Below are 19,497 nucleotides of genomic sequence, written 5' to 3' on the forward strand. Positions count from 1 at the left end.
TATGGATGTCACACAATTTCCTTTTCCAAAACTGAGCTCATAATTTTTACTTCCCCACGTGCCTCTTCCCTGACTTCTCTGTAAAGAGCAATGGCACAATCATCCACCCATCGTCACATGCAAGGGATAGGTGTTATCCTGGATTCTGAACTCTCCTTTTGGCCCCACATCCAATCCCCTTCCAAAATGTTCTGCCTCAACCTCCGCAACATCCCCAAACTACATCCCTTTATAACCAATAAAACTTCAAAGCTCCTCATTCACTCCTCATTCACCCCCTGGTTATCTCTTGCCTTGACTACTGCAACTCCCGCCCCATATTTTTACCTTCAAATTGGCTATCCCCCTTCAGTCTATCATGAATGCTGCTGCCAGTTTCCTCCACCTTACAAACCGCTCAGTGTGTGCTACCCCTCTCTGCCAATCCCTCCATTGGCTGCCACTCACCCAACAAATTTAATTCAAAATACTAACAACAACTTACAAAGCCATCCACAACACTGCCCCCAGCTACATCACTAGCCTAGTCTCAAAATACCAACATAATCGTCCTCGTCATTCCTCCCAAGACCTCCTGCTCTCTGTCTCCCTCATCACCTCCTCCCATATTTGCCTCCAGGACTTCTCCTGAGCCTCTCCCATCCTCTGGAATTCCCTAGCCCAATCTCCTAATCTATCCACTTTTAGGCAATCCCTGAAAACTTTTTTCTTCAGAGAAGCCTATCCTTCCTCCACGTAACAAGTGCACTTTCATTTTCTTCATTAGATCACCCCCCACAGTTTTTTACCCTTTTTTATCACTTGACCCCCCCCCCCCTAGATTGTAAGATCTAATGAACAGGGTCCTCTGATTCCTCCTGTATTGAATTGTATTGTAATTGTACTGTTTGCCCTAACATTGTAAAGTGCTGTGCAAAATGTTGGCGTTATATAAATCCTGTATTGTAATAATAATAAGAGTCCAATTAGTATTTACACTGAAATTCCATTTTGAGTGAAGAAGCACTAGTTGCTAATCAAAGTGTACCGTGTTATGTCTTGTAAAAGATGATCTCTGCTATGGTAATAAACATGGTATACAGTAATGTGTTGCAGTGCCATTTATTTTGATTGATGCCCCAAAACAATAGTAAAGTAGTGGACAATACACCCACACTGCAGTGCACCATAATGCAGGAACGATACATTGTGTTGTTCAGAAAAATCGGGGCTTATTCATTTTTGACTGCTCTATGGAATGTTGGCAGATCATTAAAAAGCACAACGTCCCAAAGATAAACTGAATGTGCCCTTAAGGGAACCTGTAGTGAGAGGTTCTAGGAGTCTGCCATTGCTGGCCTTTTTCAAAAATACTAGTGGCACATAGATTCAGTACTTTGTAACACAGATCTGAAACAAACACAATAATGTGAAAACTCAGATCAGGTAAGTCAATGGCTTAGAAAGTATTAAAGGCATGGATATCAACAATGAGAGTCTCCATGCTAGTCTTGAAAGCCATTCAAAGCAGAAAATGCCTGCCCACACTATATAAATTAATGTTTTCTAGCACAAGCCTCTTTTGACTCCAAGCCTGTCAATCAAGATGAAAAAAATTCTTGGGCTGTGAGCAGCTGGTGATATATAAATAGTAAAAAAATGACATATAGTAAGTCAGATGATACCTGTCTTGGGTATCAATTAACTGCCATTTGCATTTGCACCATTTAAATATTTTTGTGTATAAAGAAGTTGTGTATGAAATATGATTACATAAAGCTGAAAATTATAATTTCTGTTTTCTTTTAGATTGTCATCCACAGTGTCAGTACTGTGTTGCCAATTTACACGATACTGGAAGTGTGTGTTTAAAATGCCAGTATTCCAGATATTACTTTCTTGGGGACCGCTGTATTCCAGAGTGTCCTGCTGACTTTTATGTGGAGGGAAGAAACTGTAAAGGTAAGGCACAAATGTAATATGGCCATTAAACTTAAGTAGACCTTAAGTAAGTCCCTACAGAGAATCTTATCTAATCACCAGGTCCTTTACCCCTGGACTTCAGCTTGCATACAGCACAAAGATCTCCAGCACTGAGAAAATAAGATTTCATACTGTCTTCCTTAAAATAATAATCATGGCTTTAGGGCTTTAGAGTCCTCTAGTGTAAAATGTGCAGCTTTTTCCTGTGCTCGGGAAGCTGCAGGCACTGTGTACAGCCACCCCATATAAGTGAATTGCTGTACACAACCATTCTTATGCAAATGCAGATAGTTTCTGCACCAGCATTTGCCTGTGCAAGCATACAGAACATTTCCCCAAGAGCACAAGTGCTATGCTCGGTGAAAATAAACCGGATATGTATGCAGGGGTCAATACACAGTTTACCCTAGAGAACTTTGAAGCCTCTAGAAGTTTATGTGCATATGGCCTTGGACAAATACATTATAATTATACGCTTTGCAATATCTGTATAGTTTAAAATATACCTAACACATTAAGTCTATGTCTGTGTAAAACACACAGCATGTACATTTGACTGTGTAATGAGAATATCAAATGTCTTGTTCATTTTCTTTAGCGGCATTTGAATATAACCTTTATATTATACAGATGTTAAGGTGTTACACAGTGATAGCTTTAATTGCAATGCAAATGTAATTGCTTAATTATAATACATCTAACCTATTCAAGTAAACTTCCAATTTGTTCATTCTACAGAATAAGAGCAGAGCCTGAGAGTACAAATAAGAATGCAAACTAGGTATTGACCTTGCAGTTGGTCAATAAGAAATAACAGAACCTATAACGTACAACTCAGCGAGGAACAAATCATTAAGCAAAAATCTTGCTTGTGCAATTTAGTGTAATTTGAAAGGTCTAAAGGGGGAAATTATAGGTTTATGCAAGTATCATAACTAGAATGCATTTGATAATTGATATCTTCATTGCTTAAACTTGAATTGATTTTCTTGATTGCAGTTTCTTGCATCTTGGATATTGGTGGTAATTTATCCATCATTTGTCTGTTTCAGGTTGCCACCTGTCTTGTAGAACCTGCAGTGGTCCAGGCCTAAACGCGTGTACTTCCTGTGAGGATGGTCTTGTTTTGTCTCACAATGGCATGTGTACTGAGTTTTGTGCTCAAGGATACTACCAGGATGGAAATGTGTGCAAGGGTCTGTATCTCTGCTGCTATAAGTAGTCTAGATTTTAATCATTTTGTAGAAAAGGTAACTGCAAAGTGTAGTATTATTCAGTTCAGTCAATCAGAATTAATTTAAGCCACACATGTTCCTAGAATATAGATATTAATATATTTAAATATTCATGTTTTTCAAGCGGAAGTAAACTGCATCTGAGCATCACAAACTGAAAAAGCTATTTCTTTGTTTTTAATATTCCATCCATTCTTGATTTTTTGCTTTGCTTTACTGAGAATTCACTTTGAAAATCACCCCCTAGCATTTTTGGCTGTGGCCATCTTGAGTAAGGGCAAATAATTCATGTAACATTTACTTCCTGGAATCCATCTGACCATAGCTCAAGCATGCATGCATCAGCGTGTTCTTTAGCTGAGAAAACCCCTCCTCCCCTTCTGAAGATTAATGAGGTGTATGACATAATTTTGCCTAGGCCTGGAAACCAGGAAGTAGCAGAATAAATGTAAATTCTAACAGTAAAATAGCATGAAAACAAGTCATTTTCTGCACAACCTTGCTGGCTTATTGTACTGTAAATTAATTAGTAAGACAGTTAGGTTTTGGTTGGTGTATAGCAGTAACTGTCAGGAGTTAGCACACCATATAGATCTATTTCACAGTGTAATAAAAAACTATCATAGGTTTGCACCTGATTATCAGAGAGAATACTGGGGTTGATTTACTAAAACTGGTGCTAAATCTGGCGCAGCTCTGCATAGAAACCAATTAGCTTCCAGTTTTTAATGTCAAAACTTAATTGAACAAGCTGAAGTTAGAAGCTGATTGACTACATAGCACAGCTGCAGCAGATTTTGCACTCTCCAGATTTAGTAAATCAACTCCACTGCCATTAATTTCTCCACAATTCTATAGCTACAAATATAAATTAGGGCTTTTTATAGTGCCTTTACTGTTTGTTCAGAATATGTAAATGCTTTATTGCACATAGTTTGGGCACAGAATCCCTTTAAATGAAGTCATACCAATTCATAGTTTGATCTTGATTGTCTGCTATTGGCAGACTTTGCTTTGTACTGCTTTATTGCTTGAACAACAACTGCACTTAGCCTTTGCTATTATATATCTAGTGAAAGAGAGTGAGCAGGAATACATAACCACTTTATTGGTAAGGAAATTAAAATTAGCACAAGGGCTGACCGCATCAGTAATTCAGTTGAACAATTAAAAAGATAGGATATTTACTTTGTACATATTTTCTTATTTATTACAGCAAAGACTAAAAAAATAAATTTACATTTTAGTTTAGTCTTGTAAATATGACATATTAACATTTTGGAATCTTCTATCCAGCCAGTAGATTTAGCTTTGATCTCATTTTCACATGTTTGCTAAGCTTCAAATAGCCCCTTGGTTACAGAACTCAGATTAGTTCATTCCAGTTATTCATCCTTTATCAGACAGTAAAGTAGCTTCACTCAGATAAAACAAAGCTTTAAAAGGTAACTACATTTTGTGTGAAAATATTAGTACGGTATATACATTTGCAACACAAGCCATATTGTAATGTAATGTTATTAAAAAATCTCTTTCATTTTCAAACTGCAGTGCTATGATTTTCTGTAAAAATCAATGCAGTATGGCAACCCAGAGGCGTTGTGCATGCAATGGGGTTGATTTACTAAAGGCAAATAGTCTGTGCACGGCAGGTGTACTGCAAGTGCAGTTGCGCTTTATCTGAGGGAAAGCTCTGCTGATTTCTCGTGCAAGCAAAATTGCTGTTTTTTTTTCTTCCTTGCAGGTTCCCCTCAGATATAGAGAAACTGCACTTGCAGTGCACAGAATATTTGCCTTTAGTACTTTAGTAAATCAACCCCAATGCCTTCAAAAATGCTATTTCCTGCTTGTGCGTAGAACTCTGCACGAAGATACAAGTCATGTTATGGCTATCCTCGGCAATAAAAATGTAATTTTTTGGTGAGATACTCACTAAGGGTTAATCTCTTCTAAAGAGCAAAAACTGACTTATCTCATCATAATACAGAAAGTGCATAAGCAGATTAAAATGCATTGCTCACTCTCATTTAGAATGACTCTGTACAGAACATAGTCCAACGTAGAGCTTTTCCTTCAGAGCATGAACATGTAGGAATCTGCAACAAAGTTCAATTCTTGCAATGTCCATTGATCTGTTTTTCCCTACAAATGTTAAGTTACTCTTTAAAGCAAGCTTTGTATGTTTTTCTGTTACTTTTGCTTATTTTGCATGCGTAATTATTGTGTTGTGTCTATGAGACAATCCTGCATCAATTTTGTCTTTAATTCCTCTGGAACTGATATTTAATACATTTAATAAACTTCTCTGCCTGTAATACTCTGCCATTTTGCAGGAGAGATACTTGCGACAGATTCATATATTCCTTACCAACTCATAAATGTCACAAGTTCTGCCATATGTCACAGTACCACATTTCAATAAAGTTGGAAGATAGGTAAGTGAAATGTGCAGCGCTAATATGCTGTCTTTAAAGTTAACCAAGACAGAGTATTTAAACAAGGTACACAATATATGTAAACACCTTGAATAAAAAAAAAATTAACAATAAGTGTATACAAAAGTGAATGTGCACTATATCAAAAAGTAAAACAGTGCTCATAAAAGTTGTTCAAAGATCATGAGGAGACCTAACGTTTAACATAATAATTGAATTGACACGTCTCTAATATAAAAAACAATCGTGTGAATATAATAGAAAACAAATAGAGCAGAAGTCCAGAAAGTGAAATAATTCAAAGTCCATAGATGAATGAACATAACAATATGGTGACTTAAAATATAAGGTTTGTATAGACAACATTGCCAATAGACGATCCACCACCAGTAAATACCAGGCTTACTGGAAAGATTGAGGGGGAATATAAAAGGGGCCCACTTATTCAGTTTGTTTTTTACCCTCCCTTTCTCTGATCCTCTGGGTGAGTAAATGTCCCCATATTCCCCTCTCTCTTACTTTTATATAACTATTGGCTGAATAATGTTCTATTTTTTTATCTATATTAATTTGCTGATTGTTAATGAATTGTATATTATTCATCTATATAGATATCCTCCTGAAGAAGCGGATGACCTGCGAAACTAGTAGAGGAACCTTTCTTATACGCCACCAGAATTGAACTCTGTTATGAGTACTTGTATATGTTAATCTGGGGTGTACTGTGATTTTATTTTTGATACCTTGTACTTTGTCTTTTTTGTAATTATTAAACATGTGTTAAATTTTACTATTATCTATTTTTCCCTTTGCTCTTTTTATATATAAAGTACCGGTATAGTCCAAACACCAATTATTGGTCTGGGTTGAGTATAAAAAGCTAGCGTGAACGGCTATCTTAATACCCCCATACCAAAAAATTCCATTCTCTAAAAAGATTGAACCCAAACAGGTATATGCCTAATGAGGCAATTGAGCTTGTGGTGTAATACACCAGGGAAGAGCAGCATCAACATACACAACCCTCGGTTGGGGATATAAAGTCCTGTGGTCCTTCACAGTAATACTTCTAATGAATAATAATGGGTAATGACAGGGAGTCAGATGAGTGATCTCTCCCGTATTGTGTGGTTTATAGGAAGAAGAGGAGAGAGGCCACATAATGTAATTCCATTTCAGTAAAAATATATGTATTATGTAAAAAGAAACACTCACATATGTGAATATAAAAAGCGCTTGATATAAAATATAGATTTTGACACAGTGGCATCAGCAGAGCCCATCCAGGCACGTTTTGTCTAAGAAGACATCATCTGGGGTGCTTGTCCACTTGTCCACTGCAGCCACTGTGTTTATATACAGTAATATTCCTTGGTAATTCTATGTGTCAATGCTTACTTACGGTCATAGCCACAATGGCACTGAAGCGTGCGGTTCAAGCCTCATTCCGAAGTAAGAGGGCTTCAGAGGCGTGGTCAAGCTCCTAATATTGCTTCTAATATTATCAATCCACCTGTCCGTCCTTCCGTCCTTCCTTTTTCACAATTTAGTGGGTTATTACTCCTACAAGAAGTGTGTGGTTTGTATACACAACACACAAGGTAGATGTAAATCCTTAGAGTTTAATTCAAATGTCACCAATCGTGTGTACCCGATGAAAGAATTTTGTACATGTGCCACCAGACATGTTGTCTATATGATAATGTGCCCTTGTGGCAAACAATACGTGGGTCAAACAAACCGCATATCCAAGACTAGAGTAAGTGAATACATTGGCAAAATAAAGAATGGTGACACTAAACACAGTGTGCCTAGACACTACAGAGAACACCATAATGGCGATCCTAAAAGTACTGAGTTTCTCATCATTGATATATCCCCCCGGAGAGGAGGAGCTATGTCAAGGGGCATTTCACATCTTGAAACGTGTTGATTATGTGAGCTACAGTCCCACTCCCCACTCTGAATGAATGTGGAGTGGGACATTAACGCCTTTCTCAATAGAGCTTAAATTAATTAGGGGTTTTGACTTTTTTTATTTTTATTTTTTTATTTTGGGTGTGTGTATGTGTGTATGTATATATATATATATATATATATATATATATACACACATATGTATATATTTACATGGCTCATTGGATCATTATACCATAATCCCATAATTTTCCAATACAGCTGTTGGATTTACTTATTTTAAATTGTTACATTTATCTACCAATTTTTTTGTTTAATGTTAACCCCAGATTGAGTATTAGCTCTTTGATGTATATTAAATTACAGCTAAATTTTAATGGACATTTTTTCGATATCAAGTCCACAAATGTTCATTAACAAACACAAGAAGTTGTTGCTGACCCTGTGTTTGTAGCATGTTTAGGTTGGTTGCATGTATATTTACTTTGGTGTTTTTTGTATTGGGTGGTATTATTGTGGCCAAATGCAGACTTTGAGTATGTACAGGGTAGTATCTATTTATTTTTATTATAGATCATGTCAAGTTGATTTCAGGGCGAGGCTTGAGTCTCTTCCGGCATCTGATTGTGAGGCTTGGCTTGATGTATGGTCTAGCGCTGTTTTGTGATCCTAATATACGCTGTGACATCATTTCCGCCGATTTCTGAAGTCATTTCCTTTCAGAACGAGGCTTGAACCATACGTCTCTGAAGCCATCTCATTTTGGAATGAGACTTGAACCGCACCCTTCCACACCATTTTGGCTATTAACGGAAGTAAGCATTGACACATGTAATCACCAAGCAGCTGTATCTCATTATGGGGTATGTATTACTGTATATAAACGCAGTGGCTGCAGTAGACAAGCACCCCAGATGATGTCTTCTTAGACTAAATGCGTCGGTATGGGCTCTGCTCATGCCACTGCGTCAAAATCTATATTTTATATCAAGCGCTTTTTATATTCACAAATGTGAGTGTTTCTTTTTACATAATAAATACCTTTTTACTGAAATGGAATTACACTATGTGGCCTCTCTCCTCTTCTTCCTACAATCCACACAATACGGGAGAGATCACTCATCTGACTCTCTGTCATTACCCCTTTGGAGGGTTATTCATTAGAAGTATTGCTGTGAAGGACCACAAGAGTTTATTTTATCAAATGGAGTTCATGTATGTTGATGCAGGTTTTCCCTGGTGTATTACACCGCAAGCTTGATTGACTCATTAGGCGTATGCCTGTTGGGGTTCAATCTTTCCGGGAAGTCTTGTACCTATTGGTGGTGGATCGTCTATTGGGAATTTTGTCTACACAAACCTTATATTTGAAGTCAGCATGTTGTTATGTTCATTCATCTATGAACTTTTAATTATTTTATCTCTGGACTTCTGATCTATTTGTTTTCTATTATATTCACACAATTGTTTTTTTATATTAGAGACATGTCAATTCAATTATATTGAACGTTAGGTCTCCTTATGATCTTTTAACAACATGCATGAGCACTGTTTTACTTCGATATAGTGTACATGTACTTTTGTATACACGTATTGTTAATTTTTTCTTATTCAAGGTGTTTACATATATTGTGCACTTTGTTTAACCGCTTCCCGACCAGCGCACGCTGATATACATCGGCAGAATGCCACTGGTGGGCAAAAAGGCGTACAGGTATGTCCCCTTAAAGAAGAGACACTGTGGGTGCGCGCACATGGGCGCCAAGTTTTCTGTGACCGTGGGTTCTGTGGACTCAATGTCCACCGGGTGCCCACGATTGTGTCACGGAGAGGTAGAAAAGGGAGATGCTTTTGTAAACAAAGCATTTCCCCTGCCTAGTGACTGGACAGAGATCACTGCTCTCCGTCATCGAGAGCAGTGATCGCTGTCATGTATGTTGTAGCCCCTCCCACCCACAATTAGAATCACTCCCTAGGACACACATAACCCCTTCATCGCCCCCATTGGTTAACCCCTTCACTGCCAGTGTCATTTACACAGTAATTAATGCATTTTTATAGCACTGATCTCTGTATAAACCCCAGAATAGTGTAAAAAATGTCAGATGTGTCTGCCATAATGTCACAGTAAAAATTAATAATAAAATGTCATAAAACTATCCCCTATTTTGTAGATGCTATAACTTTTGTGCAAACCAATCAATATACGCTTATTGCGATTTTTTTTATTTTTTTTACCAAAAATATGCAGAAGAATATATAATGGCCTAAACTGAGGGGAAAAAAAATCAAAATTGTCTCTTTTTTTTGTTTATAGCGCAAAAAATAAAAACAGCAGAGGTGATCAAATACCACCAAAAGAAAGCTCTATTTGTAAGACAAAAAGGATGTCAATTTTGTTTGGGTACAACATTGAGAGACCGCACAATTGTCAGTTAAATTGACGCATTGCCAAATTGCAAAAAGTGCTCTGGTCAGGAGGGGGGAAAATCCTTCTGGGGCTGATGTGGTTAAATACTCTGTCTTGGTTCACTTTAAAGACAGCATATTAGTGCTGCAGATTTTACTTACCTACTTTTCACTTTGCAAACTAATCTTTTGCTGTGCCGGTGTCTTGTCAAATAGCGTCCTCCATCAGATAGTGTCCCCTGCGTACTGCGCATGCGCAGTACACAGGAACACAGATTCCGAAAATTGACGAGGATGAACGGCGCCTGCGCCGTGAGTCCAGGTTCTATCCCCACTATCCAAGTGGACATAGAGTTAGAATAAAAAAGAGGCAAGCGCAGCGAGGCCGAGCCCGAAGCGTGGCGAGCGAAGCTCGTCCGCGAGGGGCCCTCTAAAATTCACAACCCTATGTCCGCTTGGATGGTGGGGCTACCACCTCCACTCACGGCGCAGGCGCCGTTCAGCTTCGGAGATTTTCCGAAGCTTCGGCTGCTCCGTACTGCGCATAGTGGACACTATGTGATGCCCGGACTCTATACGCCAGAACACCGGCTGTTACCTCACAACTTAAAGGGACAGCCCGGTATATTGGAAAAAAAAGTAAACAGTGCAATTCATCATTACATGACATTGGCGCAGCCCTTTTAAGACATATTCCAATGGCTGTTGTAACGCTGGTGTGAACAAGCCCTAACACGCATTGATAGTATTTTACATTTATTCTTTTGAATGTCTATAGTTCCTTTGAACCAAAAACCTTTAAATGTCTATAGTTCTCCTTTCAGAATAACTACCTTACGTTTACCATTTGCCGACCGCCATTGTTATACGTCGGCTGTTTGAAAAGGAATATAGGAATATTATGGCAGAAGCTAGCTACCATAACCCCAGTATCCTCTTCAAGAGTGGGTGGTCAGCTTTCAGATAAGAGTGGTCTCTGCGGTGGATTTTATCGTTGGTGCGTGAGGCGTTTAGGGGTTCAAAGGAATTTTCTAGGAAAATAACCTGTCTTAAACCAGTAAACACCACATCTCAAAACAAGGTTCTGTCCTTAAGTGATTAAAGGAGAAGTACAGCCAAAGCTTGTTTGGCTGTACATCTTCTGTAGATGCCTGGATCGTCACTGGCTCAGCCTCTCAGAGAGCTGCTGAGAGGCTGAGCTGACTGTTCCTGCCCACTTTACAGCCCAGCGCTCTAGTGTGGGGAGAGGGGTTGGGGTGGGCAGAGCAGAGAGCCGGTGACTGACAGTCAGCAGCTCTCTGCTCACGGAGCTCTGAGAACCGATTGATCAGTGGTCAGCTGTGTTTGATCGCTCGGTTCACAGTCTTAGAGCCAGCAGGTATGATTCATAAATGTAAAAAAAAAAAAATACCATACTTCTATTTTAATTTAGCAGCACCCTAAAGTGATTTGCCTTTATACCAGTGGAAGCCTGGGACACAAAAGACTAGGGCTGTTACTGATTAAAATTTTCCTGTTCGATTAATCGATTTTTTTTTAATCGATTAATCGACTAATTTCGATTAATTATAATGTACATACGGTTTTTACATTTTTTTTTTATTAAACTTTAAGAAAAACGTAGAAAGTTAGTTTAACTTTAACTGTAATGTCCACATCTCCCCCCATCCTGTATTGTCCACATCTCCCCCCATGCTGTATTGTCCACATCTCCCCCCATGCTGTATTGTCCACATCTCCCCCCATGCTGTATTGTCCACATCTCCCCCCCCCATAAAGTACTGCCCACTTCTCCCCCCATAAAGTACTGCCCACTTCTCCCCCCATAAAGTACTGCCCACATCTCCTCACATCTCCCCCATACCTTAATATTCATGATTGTCTGCTCTGTCTGGAATAGACAGTAGGCAGACCCGTCCATCCTCAGAGTAGACACAAGCAGGCGGGCGATGATGACGTCAGCGCGCGCGTCTAGGCCGCCGCCGGGTGGACCAAGATGGCCGCGGCTCCGGAGCTAGGCCGAAGCCGCGGCCTTTCCTATGGGCGAGACCGCGGAACTTCGTCCTCGATTAAAATTATTTTGATCGATCAAAGAAATTAACGATTAATCGAACAATTAATCGTTTAGTTCCGCAGCCCTACAAAAGACCATTAAATATAAATTCAAAATTTGTACTTAAAAAAAAAAATCTTATATTCTGTTCATTCTGGAGGATATTCTCATGTGTTTAATGATTGCAATATGTCAATCATAGTTTTTCACATAGAATTACCTTATTATTTTATAGTCTTTAAAGGGCTGAATCCATGCCCTGCTTCCTATATATTTCAGTATAGTGCTTTGGGTTGTGGTTATTTTGGAAGATTTATAGTGGCAAATCAACAGTACATATGACTTTCTGCACCTTGTGTTGTAGTCTTGCCAATAAAGAATACTTTATTGTAAGCCATACAGTGACTCCTACCTGGAACGTTTGTTATCTGTTTCTTAACAGTGCAGCTTATTGTTGCCTGAAATAAAAGATTTCGTTTTTCTCTGAACCGGCTGTTTTCAGGTTTGTTCTTTTAACTGCAGTGTCCTTCCATGAACCATTAGTTCTGAAATACCCTTTTGTTGACATTGAGAAATGTGGAGTATGAAGTTAAGAGGAACAGCCAGATCTTATAGTGTTGAAAGACAAACCAAGAATTTCATCATAGAAAAACAGTTACTGCACAGATTTAGATTAACAGTGGCAGACATCTGAAAGACTCCAATAATTCTGTTTGCTATATGACTGGAGATAATTATTAGTTTGTTTTCTGGCTAGTCTAAGAAGCAAGTTAACTTTTGACAAATTTGCAAAGTTCTTAAAAAGTGAATATTTCTTAAAGTTGATTTGTTATATAGGTCTCAACCATGCCATATTTTTGGCACAGGTTGACAGCATGATCCCAGGTTCCATGCCAATACATGCGGGAAAAAAATGTATTTCTGTCCTTTTTTTTCCCATCCTCACTTTAGATTTCTGTGCCATACATTTAAACCTAAAGGTAGACTTCTCTTATGTTGAGAATCTAACATTACCCTCTGGGTGATCAATGCACATTGCGGGAATCTTAATAAACGTTTGTTGCAGATTCCTACTTTTTGTTGCTTTGAAGGAAAAGCTGTCAGCTTGTTTGCATCAATGTGCAGAGTAAATGTGAATGGGAGTGAATGTTTCATTATTAATCAGCTAATGCACTTGCAGAGTTCTAATGAGGAAAGTTGCTGGGTTTGAATCACTATAGATGTGATTAGCCCTTTGGGAAGTATCTCACCAAAAATTAAATGTTTCCTGCAAAAGATGCCAAAAATTGGACTTTCATCTTAGTGCAGACACTTGCGAAGACCACTGAGCCAATCACACAAATAGGAAATTACATTTCTGGGGGACATTTGGCACACCGACTCTAATTGGAATGCTTCCAGCTTGTATTATTGCATTGAACTTTAGAGAAACTTACAAGCTGCAGATTGAAAAGGAAAGATCATTTTTATTAATGTTCAGTTGCAATTATGGCTTGTGTAGCAATTGTATATGCTATATTATTTTTTTATGTGCTAATTTTTCTTCAACATGAAAGTGGAGTCACAATTTAAAGGTTTGCCTTTATGCTTCTATTTGCCCTATTTGCTCATTTTATAGCAATGTTTTATATCTTTTCTCTATTTGCATCACCCCTTGTTGTTACTCTGACATCTTGTTTTCTTTTTATTTTATCTTTGCTGCTGTCACCTGATTGACTCTCTTCTGCCCCCACTATTATTCTTCTTTGGTACCATATTGCGTCATCTCAAAATAGTTTTACATGGGAAGATTGGGTCATACTTAAACTTCTGAATCTAGGTTGTGGGATCTACTACTGGTTTATCCTTTGTGATGTCTGTATCTGGCAGAGATGGTCATTTTGTGGGGAGGTTAAATGCTCTTATCATACAGAAAACAACAGCAGTGATTGTTCAGAAATGGACTTAGGAACCATATGTTAAGTGATAAATTGTATTTTCTACCACTAGAGCTGTTGCATATACAGTATGAGTGGGTATCTTGAATGTCAAATGCTTTTTATTGGCCAATTACCATCCATCAACATATCTACCATGTAAGACCATCAGTTATTCATTGCCATGTCTTTTTGTAGTTTCCAAGAAAATGAGAAAGCTACACTTTCAGAAAAGGTAGCAAATATAAACTAGCTTATATGCAACTTACCAGTGCACAAGCAATGAACAAAAACTCTGCTCGCCTTTCCCCAGAGAGGAGCCATAGTTATAACTTCACTGGACACTTCCATCTTACTTCTTGTTCAGCATAGAAAAAGTGAAGCCAGACTTTCAATCACAGACCACACATCACCTTTGGAGGTTGTGTGTCTCCACACTTTACATATGACAGCAACCAGGGGGTAAAAAAAAGCCTAGCTGATGGCTTTTCACAAAAGTTGAAACTCGATTATTTTCTCTTCTTTACCTACACTATACATATTCAGGGAAGACCAGCAGTCATGATAATGTATAAATGCAAACACATAAGTAGAAAAATGTATTTAAATATTTTGGTCTGAATAAATATTCACAAATATATTAGTGAAACAATAAATACTGTGAAACCTCTGTTTGACTTTATGCTAATTCAGGTTTTAAGTTAGATGTCTGCTGAGAGGCTGCTAGGGATAACATCAAAGTAATTGAAGAGTGACATGTAACTCCTGAGCCAGCAGTTGGTACCCACCAGTCTATAGCAAACACAAATTTTAATGAAAGCATAACGTTTTAATGACTGCTTTGTTATTCTGTTATGTAGTCCTTTGTTTACTGTCATGTTTCCTCTCAAACAGCGTGTAACAGTCAATGTTTAGGTTGTGATTCAGCAGAGGGATGTTCTGCATGTAAAGACCCAAAAAAAGTTTTGCTGTTTGGAGAATGCCAATATGAAAGCTGCACACAGCAGTATTATCTTGACTACAGTACAGCAACATGCAAAGGTAAAATCAGTTAAACAATATGTATTATGTTAATAATAAATTATGTTAATATGTTTGAGACTGTAATGCACTGTGTGTTTCTGCTATCTTGCTTAAAGTGCAACTTAAGGCAAAACTTTTTTTAGTTTTAGACGGCAAAAAAACTGGGGTTATAGGTTCCACAGTTCTCTATTCAAAATGGAAAAAAAGTGTTGCTTTTAGTTCTACTTTAATAGGTAGATTTTTTGAAAAGGATACATTAGTTAGGATATTAAGATATTAGGATACAATAGTTGCTAGTTGAGCCCAAATTAACCACTTGCCTACTGGGCCCAATTTTCAGCTTTCACTGTGACACTTTGAATGACAACTGCGTGGTCATGCAACACTGTACCCATATGAAATTTTTATAATTTTTTTCACATAAATAGAGCTTTTATTTGGTGGTATTTAACCACTTAAGGACTGAGCCTCTTTTTGAGATGTGTTGTTTACAAATAAAAAACATTTTTTTTTCTAGAAAATTACTTAGAACCCCTAAACATTATAAAAAAAATTTCTAACACCCTAGAGAATAAAATGGCGGTCATTGCAATACTTTCTGTCACACCGTATTTGCGCAGTGATCTTACAAGTGCACTTTTTTTTGGAAAAAATACACTTTTTTGAATACAAAAAAAAGACAACAGTAAAGTTAGCCCAATTTTTTTTATATTGTGAAAGATAATGTTACGCCGATTAAATTGATACCCAACATGTCATGCTTCAAAATTGTGTCCGCTCATGGAATGGCGACAAACTTTTACCCTAAAAATTCTCCATAGGCAAAAAAAATTCTACAGGTTGCATGTTTTATGTTACAGAGGAGGTCTAGGGCTACAATTATTGCTCTCACTCTACCGATTGCACCGATACCTCACATGTGTGGTTTGAACACCATTTTCATATGCGGGTGCTACTCACTTATGCGTTCGCTTCTGCACGCGAGATCGGCAGGACGGGGAACATTTTTTTTTCTTATTTATTTTACCTTTTATTTTTTACTTTTACACTGTTTTTAAAAAAAATTGTCACTTTTATTCCTATTGCAAGGAATATAAACATCTCTTGTAATATAAAAAAGCAGGACTTCTTAAATATGAGATCTGGGGTCAAAAAGAGATATTTTGACGTTGCTTCCGCCCTGCATTGGTATGGAGACGGGTGGGGGGCATCTTCCCCTCACACGTCTCCATGCCCAGCCAGGGTGCATATCCGATTGCCTCCGCTGCTGCCGACGGATCCGGTAAGCGGCGGAGGGCACCGTAGCGCATTGGGAAGGGGGGCCCCTCTCCCACTACCGATAAGTGATCTTATGGCAAATCCGCCGCAGAGACCACTCACCAGAAACTGGACCGCCGGTTTAATACGAGGATACCAGGGTTATGGCAGCTAGATGCTGCCATAACAACGATATCCCTGTCAAGGATAGGACGTATATCGGCGTACGGTCGGGAAGTGGTTAATCACCACTGTTTTTTTATTTTTTGCTAAACAAACGAATAAAGAGAGAAAATTTTGAAAAAAAAAAACATAATTTGTTATAAAATTTTGCAGGCAATTTTTCTGCTTCACTGATGTGCGCTGATGAGGCTGCACTGATAGGCTGCCCTGATGGGCACTGATGAGGCGTCACTAATGGACACTGATAGGTGGCACTGATGAGACGAAACTGGTGGGCACTGATAGAGGAGGCTGCACTGATGAGCGAGCACTGATAGGTGGCACTGATGAGCACTGATAGGTGGCACTGATGGCCACTGATAGGCACTGGTAGGCAGCACTGATAGGTGGCACTGATGGGCACTGCTAGGCACTGGTAGGCAGCAGTGGAATCACTTATGTACACCCTCCCGGCAAAGTATGCCTGCGCTGTAGCCGTCTTTCGGTCACAGTCCATCTGCCTTTTTATAATCGTAAAGTTGACTAGCATATTAACATTCCATACCTAAGCTGGCCATATATTAGTATATTTGCAAACAAACATGTATGAATATTTGAACAGTCATAAGAAAATTCTCAGTAGGGTCAAAAGTACTTCCGAATCATTTGCTTCTAACATTCAATTATGGAATGATTTGTAGATTCTCAAATTAAACCACTTTCTCTGTCATTTGTTGATTCAAAAAAAATTCCATCCTTCTCCTTCGAATTTTCTTATCACTGCAGTTGAAAATAAAAATCGATTTGACTCCACCAACGATTAGAAAATCAAAGGAACATTCTTAAAGTGGATGTAAACCTGATTTTTTTCTTTTGTCATAATATATAGTTATATATATAGTTAGTTAGAAATGTCTAGTAGTATAGTCATATGTTTTTTTAAGAGTTTCTGAAACTAGCCTATGATATTTTCCAGATAACATACTGTCAGGTAGAAATAACCTCAATAAACATATTCATTTTGAATTCTATTCTCTCCTGTTCTCTGTCTAAAGTGTATCTAAAGCTAACCGGACATTCTTTTCTTTATTTGTGTAATCTACCAGTAACACAACTTCTGTTTTAGGGTGGGAACGTCCACTCACTGTTCTGCATCTATAGAGTATCAGCATTGTCACACTAGAACAGCGCTACAGCACACCTCTCCGTTTCCGCTGCTTCATAACATACGGGGAGGTGTTTTGTAGTCCATAGATATAGCTGACAACAGTGTAATTGAGAATACAGCATAGGCAAAGTTAACAGAAAGTTATGAGCGCTCAAGATTTCTGTCAAGATCAAAAGGTATTGCTGCACTTATCAAACAAATATAATAGAAAAACAAAAGCCGTTCATTATTGGGTTTTGTGTACGCTTTAGGAGTGAGGATGCATAGGTGTCTACTTTTTTCTTAAAGTAGAATTCCAGCCTAAGCCTAACAAAACTGTCCTAACACCTATCCTGACTAACCTTTGTAAAAAATGTTTATACGTACCTGTTTTAAGCATGCTCTGGTATGCTTATGTGATATGGCTTCCATGTATTAGTGAGTGGCGGCTGTAGGAGAGAGGAGGGAGTGCCAACAACGGCTGGCATAGCGATAGCTGAATATCACAGGGTACTATAGGTGCATGCAGGACCATCCGAGTTGGTATTTTTGATCATATGCAGGCATAAACCTGAAAGCATAGATTGTCTATGATTCTATGTCTTTGTCTATAAAGAAAGGAGAAAGCTTGGGGGGAAGTGAACAGAACTTAAAATGTGGTAATTCAATAACAATAGCCATGCTATTGACAATAGCAATCAAGAAAGGTTTTCAGACCTATTAGTTGTTTCCCTCAGAGAACTTTTAGCCGGTTGTGTATGTGCCATAGATAAGAGCCTGTTGTCCAGTCCAACTTAAAAGGCTAGATAGGGGATACTCATCTTGTTTACATTACTGCTATCAAAGGGAGTGGCGGACATCATATCCTTTAGAAAATCTTGTAAAATCACTATTTGCCTTGAGTTCTAACTGCCTGTTTTGTTCCACCTCCCAGATAATATAAAATAATTATTCTATAAATTGCAGCATCTCTTGCAACAATCAAGCTGTGTAGGATATGTTAATAAGCAATTTTTGAAATGCATCTGTGATCAATCCCCATTTATTACACCCCTTTTCTCAAAAAGAGGAAAACATTTTTCACTCATTTCATTTGTGCATTGAATTCTAAAGTCATGAACCAGGAAAAGCGTTGTCTCTGTCCAAGTAGATGTGTCGAGAAATGGTTTGACTAAAAAAAATATATTTTTTATGATAGTATTTTATATAATCCTGCAAAATAACCTATTACTTTTTATTATGGAATGTGCTTCCATACAGAAATTTTTGGTAAAATGTCAGTATATGTAAAGTCAGCTGCTCTGAACATAGTATTGGCTTATTGCTGGATCTTATGCTGGCAGCAGATCAGTACATTACAGATAATAAGAGACACGGGTTGGCAGTAACAATGAAAAAGTTATTAGGCACTGAAGTCTTTTAACCTGCTGGCAAGCAAAGGACAAAATTCAACTTATGGTGTAAGTTACACGACATAAATACTTGAAACCCATTGATGTTTGCCCTTTTCATTTAACAGTTCAAGTGGGTTTTTTTGTTGTTTGGGCTAATGCCAGTCTATTATGTGCTCTTAATTATAATGGTCTACTTTACTAGCAATCATCAAAAGTCTTCAGACATGACCTTCATTTACAGATTACTTGCAATAATGAGCTAGTGTATTGTAAGCAATTCAAAGGGAAAGTATGATGTTCTGGCCAGACATGTACCAGTCTGGCATATACTGGAAATGGTACTCTTACAAATCTGGGCTTAAACTTGCAACCATCATAAGAATCCGCTGTTTGCATGCAACTGCTCATCTGAATACGTATAGAGCCTCTGATTGACCCTGATAGTGTGCGTCCAGAAATGGTGTTTCTGCTGAGTTTTTGGCTGCAGTTAATTGGCCTAGTCATATGCAGCCAAAGCATATAGGGGTTGATTTACTAAAGACAACTAGACTGTGCACTTTGCAATGCAATTTCTTCAGAGCTTAGTA

General features: G+C 38.1%; 1 protein-coding gene across 1 annotated transcript in view; it reads left to right on the top strand.

Moving 5' to 3' along the window:
* FRAS1 (Fraser extracellular matrix complex subunit 1) overlaps positions 1 to 19,497 on the top strand; it is a 708,831-nt gene that overhangs the window by 412,372 nt on the left and 276,962 nt on the right. The window contains exons 21-23 of the mRNA XM_077476089.1: positions 1,789 to 1,941; positions 3,015 to 3,158; positions 14,822 to 14,968. Coding sequence (XP_077332215.1) covers positions 1,789 to 1,941; positions 3,015 to 3,158; positions 14,822 to 14,968 — 444 coding nt within the window. The remainder of the gene's footprint in view (positions 1 to 1,788; positions 1,942 to 3,014; positions 3,159 to 14,821; positions 14,969 to 19,497) is intronic.

Source organism: Lithobates pipiens, unplaced genomic scaffold (assembly GCF_037356315.1).
Source record: "Lithobates pipiens isolate NorthernLeopardFrog02 unplaced genomic scaffold, aLitPip1_a1.2 Scaffold_13, whole genome shotgun sequence".
Taxonomy (NCBI): Eukaryota; Metazoa; Chordata; class Amphibia; order Anura; family Ranidae; genus Lithobates; species Lithobates pipiens.